The sequence below is a fragment of the Nerophis lumbriciformis genome, linkage group LG14, assembly GCF_033978685.3.
Source record: "Nerophis lumbriciformis linkage group LG14, RoL_Nlum_v2.1, whole genome shotgun sequence".
Lineage (NCBI taxonomy): Eukaryota > Metazoa > Chordata > Actinopteri > Syngnathiformes > Syngnathidae > Nerophis > Nerophis lumbriciformis.
In genome coordinates, this window is record NC_084561.2 from 15,825,995 (window position 1) to 15,836,323 (window position 10,329).

At 38.9% G+C, this 10,329-nt stretch overlaps 1 protein-coding gene across 1 annotated transcript in view; it reads right to left on the bottom strand.

The window, feature by feature from the left end:
* Nucleotides 1-10,329, bottom strand: part of ptprsa (protein tyrosine phosphatase receptor type Sa) — a 476,646-nt gene that overhangs the window by 73,319 nt on the left and 392,998 nt on the right. The window contains exons 25-26 of the mRNA XM_072914629.1: nucleotides 9,359-9,482; nucleotides 1,191-1,366 (exon numbers count right to left, since the gene is read on the bottom strand). Coding sequence (XP_072770730.1) covers nucleotides 1,191-1,366; nucleotides 9,359-9,482 — 300 coding nt within the window. The remainder of the gene's footprint in view (nucleotides 1-1,190; nucleotides 1,367-9,358; nucleotides 9,483-10,329) is intronic.

A 10,329-nucleotide genomic window follows, 5' to 3' on the forward strand; every position in this document is an offset into this window, starting at 1 on the left:
GAACAGAAATAGTTCATGCACATTCTGATAAATTCTTAAAAATTACAATTAAAACATTTTTGGCCGGGGGCCGGGCTGTATATATGCGCACTAATTGACTGAAAGAGCACGTACTTGGCGCGATGATGTCATGTTGTCGATGGAAAAATGCATTTTTAGACCATATGATTCGCCTGAGCGGCTAGGAGACCCCGAGAGTAACAAGCGGTTGCCTTGTTGCCTTTTCAGGAAGAACAATAAGTTAGTTTTTAGTATAAGTTTGCTGGTTTCAAGAAATGTAATGCCGAGCGCATATTATTATGTCAAGATAATGGCACTAGCATTTACTTCATTTAAGAATATTTTTCAACATATTGAGCCAAAAGATCCCTTTTTTTTTTTTCTACCAAGAAAAGTGAACTTGTTATAAGTGAGAATATACTTATTTTAAGGTATTTTTGGGTCCATTGAGGTTAGCTAATTTGACTTGTTTTGGAAAGTCTTGACAAGCCAAATTTTCTTGTTCTATTGGCAGATAATTTTGCTTAGTTCAAATAAAATACCCCTAGTTTTTGTATTTTTTTTTTCTTGTTTTTGAACACTGACTTTTTGCAGTGCACCATCAAGCATGGTGGTGGTAGTATTATGTTAACCCTAACCATGCTCTGTCAACCCATCAAGGACGGAGGTCGCCAGCCAGGTCCAACATCACCGACCCCAGAAAAGTTCTTCCAGAACACAAATGTACACAAAGTTTTGCAGAAGAGTGCTGCAAAACCTCCAGCGCTCACAACTTAATTTTAGCCTTCCGCTCTGCTCAGAAAGCAGCGTCTAGAGTGTTGAAAGTCACAAACAGCGTGTTGTTTCCACGGCAACTTTTCTCACTTTCGCAACCGCTAAGAAGAATAAAAAACAGAGCCGAGCCCCCCATGTGGATGTTGCTTAACTTATCAGATATGAACAGGTAGGCCATTTGTGTTCCTTCGCTGCATTCAAATTCCACAAATGTAATTTCTACACTTCTCTATGGGCCGCGGCAGGAAAATCAAGTCTGATTCCCCGCCAATGAAGTCGGAGTGTGCAACTGGGAAATCACAGCAAAGCTGCGCCATTTTTCATATTTTGTTCATCGCTCTTCATGAATCACTGATTTGATTTAGATGTATATCGGGGAAGGAGCGCAGCGAAAAAGGAGGAGAAAACAAACGTACCCGTGACTTCTCCTCCAGTCGGGTCATCATGACCACGGTGGCGGCTCGCTGCTCCCACACCATCCTCCAGAAGTCCCCGAAGGTTTCTGGTAAAGGACCCTGGGTGGCGATGTAAGCGTTCTGTTTCCTGTAGCCGTCGATGTAGTTGGCGTTGATGTAGTCGCTCCCTGTGATGCCTGCACGAGGAGCACAGGAGAAAATACAAATCAAAACGCCTCAGATGAAGGGATTTTTTTTTTTTTTTACTTCTTTGCCTTAGTTTATAGAACATTTTTCATGTTTTTTTTCTTTCATTTTACACAATGTTGTCGACATGCCAGCAGCTCCTTTACATTTCACAGACAGTAACCTTGTTCCTCCATCAGTGAAGGTGTGAAGAAAAATAATATGTAATGCTTCCTCTTATATCGGATGTTGGTGTGAAATGTAATTTATTTCTAAGCCGCTGTCATAAATGCATAATTACATTTGTGTAAATACATTTTTGATCACACTTTTGAACGTTGATTAATTGCAATTAATCACAATCATTTTTTTAACCTTTTTGACTTTGGGGCCCAACATTTTCCTAATTTTAACACTGAATTAGTCATCTTACCTAGTGGTTAGAGTTTCCGGCCGAGTCATACCAAAGACTATAAAAATGGGACCCATTACCTCCCTGCTTGGCACTCAGCATCAAGGGTTGGAATTGGGGGTTAAATCACCAAAAATGATTCCCGGGCGCAGCCACTGGTGCTGCTCACTGCTCCCCTCACCTCCCAGGGGGTGATCAAGGGTGATGGGTCAAATGCAGAGGATAATTTCACGTCATCCCCAGCTCCGACTTCCCATTTCCGATGTAAAAGGAACGCAGCATTAACTCTTGTGCTGTTTCGCCCCGAGACAAACGCCACCGGATCTACGTCTCTCAGCGTCCTCCAGCGGCGTTATCACCGCATCGGTTTTACAATGCGGAGCTATAAGCAGGAGCGCTATCGAGCCCCAGAGGTTCACGCGGGTTCCACAGGCCAATTTTCACACCAGCGTGTAGCAACGACACCTCAACACCAATGATAAGAAGAACACAGTCGTGATTCCAAACAGCGGGGAAGCGCACTCTTCAAAGGTAAACGATGCTCACTGCGGGGTTACAAAGTTGTACCTTCGTTTAAACGCGTGCTGTGCTAATCTGTCACTCAGCTCTGATCGATCTGCATGTCCCACAATGCAACCTTCTGGCAGTATGTGTAAAAAGATAAGTCGTTATGTTGTTTAAAATGCCATAATACACAGTTCAAGAATAGGACAGTTTCAGGTTGTTTTTAATCGATCTGGTTCCTCTGTATAGTCCTTGATCGTCTAAGTGGGCCTTGATCGGCTCGTCTGATATTGATTGGTTGTGCCTCCGCCTCCTACGCAGGGATTAAGGGGATTTCCTCCTTAAGAAGCACATTTGTGTTTTCTTATATCTGAACGTAATGTTAATGTCACAGATTTTTTGTTCAATTATTTCTTGTTGTGTAAAATGAAAAATCATAATTTATTTAAAGCTTAAATAATCCAACACACTGTTTAAGTGTGCTGCAATGGTGTTATTTAGATGATTGATTGTCCACCATTATGTTTAAATCCTATCTTGCAATTTCGAATAATACATGCAAAATGCTTTTTAAACGAAAGAATACATGATTATAAATAATACGTTAGATAAATAACAAACAGTTTTTTTATATATATATTTAGCTTTTATTGACACTGAATTTATGTAACTGACTTTTTTGTGTTTTAAGTTTTTTTGTTATTTTTTACATTAAATTATGCTGACAATTTAACAGAACATTTTTGGAGAAACATGTGGTAGTTTTCGACGTTTAAAAATTCAGCGTAAATCAAAAAAAAAGTTCAGCGTTTACAAATTCAGTTTATAAAAAAATTATGTCATAAAAAATCAGTGAAAATTCATTGCAGAAAAAATTGCTGCTTCAAAACGCAAAAACCCACTTCCGGTATCGTGTGTCCACCGGAAGTGGGTCTTGCTTTTTGAAGCAGCAAGTTTTTCTACACTTAACTCGCGGTTTTTTTCATAGTTTGACTTATACTCAGGAGCGACTTATGTGTGAAATTATTAACACATTACGTAAAATATCAAATAATATTATTTAGCTCATTCACGTAAGAGACTAGACGTATAAGATTTCATGGGATTTAGCGATTAGGAGTGACAGCTTGTTTGGTAAACGTATAGCATGTTCTATATGTTATAGTTATTTGAATGACTCTTACCATAATATGTTACGTTAACATACCAGGCATGTTCTCAGTTGGTTATTTATGCGTCATATAACGTACACTTATTCAGCCTGTTGTTCACTATTCTTTATTTATTTTAAATTGCCTTTCAAATGTTTATTCTTGGTGTTGGGTTTTATCAAATAAATTTCCCCCAAAAATGCGACTTATACTCCGGAGCGACTTATACTCTGAAAAATACGGTACTTATTTTAAGGTATTTTTGGGTTCATTGAGGTTAGCTAATTTTACTTATTTTGGAAAGTCTTGACAAGTCAAATGTTCTTGTTCTATTGGTAGATAATTTTGCTTAGTTCAAATAAAATACCCCTAATTTTTGTATTTTTCTTTTTTCTTGTTTTTGAACACTGACTTTTTGCAGTGCAGTGACTAGGATGGCAGAAGCGGGAATCAAACCTGGAACCCTCAAGTTGCTGGCACAGCCACTCTTACCAACCGAGCTACGCCGCCCCACACTACATTGTTTTATGCAATATGCTGCATTAATGTACGGGTTTACTCAGCGTCAAGCGCTTTGAGACAATTATGTGGGAAAAGTGCTGTATAAATATAATTAATTCATAATTCATTCATTCATTACTGCCTGCAAGTGACGGCGAAAGGATAACTAACTTGAGTGACGTCGCAGCAGCCAAGCGACAAACAAGGAAACACTTGGCTGGGCTGATTTAAGAGTTGAGGTGCAGTGAGGACAAGAAACGGGGTGGAGTGGAAAAGAGAGCGAGATGCTGGTAAGAAGAAGAAGTAATGAAACAGAATTGAAATTAGGGGGTAAGAACGTAAACTATGCGAATACCATTAAAGGGAGACCACACTATCTGACTGCCTGGTTTTAGTCATGACTAAATGAACGGAGAGCGGCGACGTGCATGAATTGTTATTCTGCTGCAACTAATGGCAAAATCACTGCAGTGTAAAATACACATTTCAGACCTGATTAATTTATGTATTTATGGACGAGGCGTTTGTTTTTTTTCTTTCTTTTCTTTCCTTCCTCTACCCCCTTTTTTTTTTTCCCGTGTTGTTGCAGCTCCAAATTGTGAGGTGCTGAAACTGAACATTTCGCTCACACAAAAGGGGAGAATGGAGGAGAAGCAATTTTGGCATCATTGAGAGGAGTCGGGAGTCGTTCTGGTGTTGCAACCCAGGAACAATGTCGGCGGCGAAGGGTGACTCCCTCTGACGGGCTCTACACATTTGGGAGTCAGAGGGGGGGCTACAGGTGTCAAACTCAAGGCCCGGGGGCCAAATATGGTCTCGCCACCTCATTTTATGTGGTGCGCCCATACTTGCCAACCCTCCCGGATTTTCCGGGAGACTCCCGAAATTCAGCGCTTCTACCGAAAACCTCCCGGGACAAATTTTCTCCCGAAAATCTCCCGAAATTCAGGCGGACCTGAGTGACGTGTCGACAGCCTGTTTTCACGTCCGCTTTCCCACAATATAAACAGCGTGCCTGCCCAATCAGGTTATAACTGTAGAATGATCGAGGGCGAGTTCTTGGTTTCTTATGTGGGTTTATTGTTAGGCAGTTTCATTAATGTCCTCCCAGCGCGGCAACAACACACAACAACAGCAGTCACGTTTTCGTCTACCGTAAAGCAGTTCGTCTGCCGTAAACAGCAATGTTGTGACACTCTTAAACAGGACAATACTGCCATCTACTGTACATGCATATGTGACATTAACATCTAGGGCTTTTATAGAGTGCAGTGCACAACTGCCCACACAACAAGGAGACGAAGCAGAATGCATCATCAGAGAGGGTGTTCAGCATGGTTAGAAAAATAGTGACAGAGAATAGAACAAGGATGGACAATTCAACCCTTAACTCAACAATGAGTAGATGAGTGTTATGTGTGTGCCATCCATCCATCCATTTTCTACCGCTTATTCCCTTTGGGGTCGCGGGGGCGCTGGAGCCTATCTCATCTACAATCGGGCGGAAGGCGGCATACACCCTGGACAAGTCGCCACCTCATCCCAGGTTATGTGTGTGTAAATGTGTAAATAAATGAACACTGAAATTCAAGTATTTCTCTTATTTATATATATATATATATATATATATATATATATATATATATATATATATATATATATATGTATATATATATATATATATATATATATATATATTTATATATATAATAAATATATATATAGCTAGAATTCACTGAAAGTCAAGTATTTCTTATATATATACTCCTCCCCTCTTAACCACGCCCCCAACCACACCCCCCTGACCACGCCCCCTCCCGAAATCGGAGGTCTCAATGTTGGCAACCACCTCATTTTATGTGGTGCGCCACCTCATTTTATGTGGTGCGCCACATCCTTTGGTGCAGCCTGCTTGCGGCATCATTTTATGTGACACGCCGGTACCATTTGTGGCCTGCCACTTCATTTTATTTGCTATACAGCATTGTTTTATGTTGTCCGCCAATTTGTTTTATGTGGCCTGCCACATCAATTTATGTGATACACCACATTTGTCATTTTATGTGATACGCCGGCTTAATTTGTGGTCCGCCACATTATTTTATTTGATGTACCGCATTATTTTATGTGGTCCGCCAATTTGTTTTATGTGGCTTGCCGCATTGTTTTATGTGATATGCTGCATTAATTTACATGGCCCGCCACATCATTTTATGTGATATGCCGCATTATTTTATGTGATATGCTGCATTTATTTATGTGACTTGTCATTTTATGTGATACGCCGGTGTATTTTGTGGCCCGCCACATAATTTTATTTGAATTACTGAATTATTTTATGTTGTCCGCCAATTTGTTTTGAGTGGCCTGCCACATCATTTTATGTGATATACCGCATTGTTTTATGTGGCTTGCCACATAAAACAATGTGATATTCTGCATTAATTTACATGTCTAGCCACATCATTTTATGTGATATGTCGCATTATTTTATGTGGTCCGCCACATTGTTTTATGTGGCTTGCTACATCATTTTATGTGATATGCTGCAGCTATTTATGTGGCTTGCCACATGATTTTATGTGATATGCTGCATTAATTTACATGGTCAGCCACATTGTTTTATGTAATATGCTGCATTAATTTACATAGCCTGCCATATCATTTTATATGGTCCTGCCGTTATATTTTATGTAGTGCGCCACCTCATTTTATGTGGTGCGCCACCTCATTTTATGTGGTGCGCCACATCCTTTAGTGCAGCCTGCTTGCCGCATCATTTTATGTGACACGCCGGAATCATTTGTGGCCCGCCACTTCATTTTATTTGATATACTGCATTATTTTATGTTGTCCGCCAATTTGTTTTATGTGGCCTGCCACATCTTTTTATGTGATGTACCGCATTGTTTTATGTGGTCCGCCACATTGTTTTATGTGATATGCTGCATTAATTTACATGGCCCGCTACATAATTTTATGTTATATGCTGCATTAATTTACATGGCCAGCCACATAATTTCATGTGATATGCCACATTATTTTACGCAGTCCGCCATCTTGTTTAAGGTGGCTTGCTGAATCATTTTATGTGATACGCCGGTTTAATTTGTGGCCCGCCACATCATTTTATGTGGTCCGCCAATGTTTTATGTGGCTTGCTACATAATTTTATGTGATATGCTGCATTATTTACATGGCCAGCCACATCATTTTATGAGATATGCCACATTATTTTATGTGGTCCGCCACATAATTTTATGTGATATGCTGCATTAATTTATGTGATATGCTGCATTAATTTATGTGGCTTGCCACATAATTTTATGTGATATGCTGCATTAATTTACATGGCCAGCCACATAATTTTATGTGATATGCCGCATTATTTTACGTGGTCCGCCACACTGTTTTATGTAATATGCTGCATTAATTTATGTAGCCTGCCGTGTCATTTTATTTAGTCCTGCCGCTTTATTTTGTGTAGTGCACCACGTCATGTATTATGGCCTTCCGCATCATACTATGCGATATTCCGGGTTTAATTAATGTGGCCCACCACATTATTTTATGTGATATGCCTCATTATTTTTAATGTGGTCCGCCATGTCATTTTATGTTGTCCGCCACAATGTTTCATGTGGCTTGCCGCTTCATTTTATGTGACACGCCGGTTTAATTTGTGGCCCGCCACATCATTTTATTTGATGTACTGCATTATTTCATGTGGTCCACAAATGTTTTTATGTGGCCTGCCACATCATTTTATGTGATATGCTGCATTAATTTATGTGGTCAGCCACAATGTTTTATGTGACCTGCCGAGACATTTTATGTAATATGCTGCATTAATTTATGTGGTCAGCCACATTGTTTTATGTAGCCTGCCGAGTCATTTTATGTAATATGCTGCATTAATTTATGTGGTCAGCCACAATGTTTTATGTGGCCTACCAAGTCATTTTATGTAATATGCTGCATTAATTTATGTGGTCAGCCACATTGTTTTATGTAGCCTGCCGAGTCATTTTATGTAATATGCTGCATTAATTTATGTGGTCAGCCACAATGTTTTATGTGGCCTGCCACATCATTTTATGTGATATGCTGCATTAATTTATGTGGTCAGCCACAATGTTTTATGTGGCCTGCCGAGTCATTTTATGTAATATGCTGCATTAATTTATGTGGTCAGCCACATTGTTTTATGTGGCCTGCCGAATCATTTTATGTAATATGCTGCATTAATTTATGTGGCCTGCCGAGTATTTTTATGTAATATGCTGCATTAATTTATGTGGCCTGCCAAATTATTTTATGTGGCCTGCCGAGTAATTTTATGTAATATGCTGCATTAATTTATGTGGCCTGCCATATAATTTTATTTAGGCCTGCCGCATTATTTTATGTAGTTCACCACAGCATTTATTATGGGCTTCCGCATAATTTTATGCAATATGCTGGTTTTAATTTATGTGGCCTGCCAAATCATTTTATTTGGTCCTGCCGCATTATTTTATGTAGTTCACCACAGCATTTATTATGGGCTTCTGCATAATTTTATGCAATATGCTGGTTTTAATTAATGTGGGCCGCCACATCATTTTATGAGATATACTGCATTATTTTATGTGATATGCCTCATTATTTTTAATGTGGTCCGCCATATCATGTTATGGTGTCGGCCAATGGGTTTTATGTGGCTTGCCACTCATTTTATGTGATATGCCTCATTATTTTTAATGTGGTCCGCCATGTCATTTGATGTTGTCCGCCACATTGTTTTATGTGGCTTGCCGCATCATTATATGTGATATGCCGGATTTATTTATGGAGCCCGCCACATCAGTTTATGTGATATCCCGCATTATTTTCTGTGTTCCGCCACATTGTTTTATGTGGCTCAATACGTAATTGTATGTGATATGCCACATTAATTTATGCGGCTTGCACAAAATGGCTGGAAAAAACAAAGCACGTTCTGACAAAATGCATGTACTATTCTTAAAATTTTTGACAAAAAATGTACTGCATCCAAATGTACATGTTGTTTAATATGATCTGATCCATCAATCTGTTAGTCAAAATTATAGTAATCAAAAAGAGTTTACTATACAAATTGTGTGACAAGGCTATTATACATAAATATTCATATCGATTCTGAGGGCAGCCATAATTGTGATGTGGCCCTCAATAAAAACATGTTTGACACAGCTGGTGTATGACGACAGGTTGTACGGGTTGATGGGACAAATAAGGTGTAGCGATACAAACACTAAATTCCTGATCTGTGCTTTAGTATTAGATCAGACCCGAAAGACGGACTTTAGGAAAACACAATTAGCTTGACTGAAAACACAAGACCAAAATAATCAATAAACTCAAACCCTTCATTCAGACGGAAACAGTAGAAAAATCTAAAATGACTGTCTTACCCTCGATGGGAGCCAGGATGACGCGGGAGTGGTCGTACGCAATGACATTGGCGTAACGATTCTTCGGCTTGTTCACCTCTAGGTTGGAATGCTCCCAGGTGAACTGCTGGCCTGGATCGATGGACTGACAACACAAGAAGAAAAGCCATGTGAGGCGCTGAGAAATAGTAGTACCATTGTATTTTGTCATGATAAAACCATAGGCCCCCCCAGCCCAGAGCCTGGGGGTCTTCAAAACCCTTCTTAAGACCTATCTCTTCTCGCTGGCCTTTAACCTGAGCTGAGGCCGCCCACTAGGCCACCATTTCTAGTCCCCCCCACCCCCCTTCTCTTTAGTTTTTTTTTTTCAGTTTGTCGCACTTTTATTATTTCATTATGTTTATCTTGCAATTTTACTTTTTATTCGAACCCTTTCACCGTAGTGATTTTGCACTATCTTGTTTCGCTTATGCATTGTTTGTTTTTTGTTGTTGTTTTTTTTTGCTCTATGCTTTTTAACCTGTAAAGCACTTTGGTCCAATTTAAAAATTGTTATAAACGTGCTATATAAATAAAGTTGCCTTGCCATGCCATAGGTAAGATTTCGAGAGAGAACAGTGGACACTGCTTGGGTTCAATAATATATTAAAACTAGTATATATATATATATATACATACACATACATATACATATACATACATGCATGTATATATACATACATGTATGTATGTGTATATATATATATATATATATATATACATACATGTATGTATATACACATACATGTATGTATGTGTATATATATATATACACATACATGTATGTATATATATATATATATATATATATATATATATATATATATATATATATATACTGTACATACATATGCATATACACATATATATATACATACATATGTATATACATGTACATTAGAGATGCGCGGTTTGCGGGCACAACCGCGGAGTCCGCCGGGGGCTCGTAACAT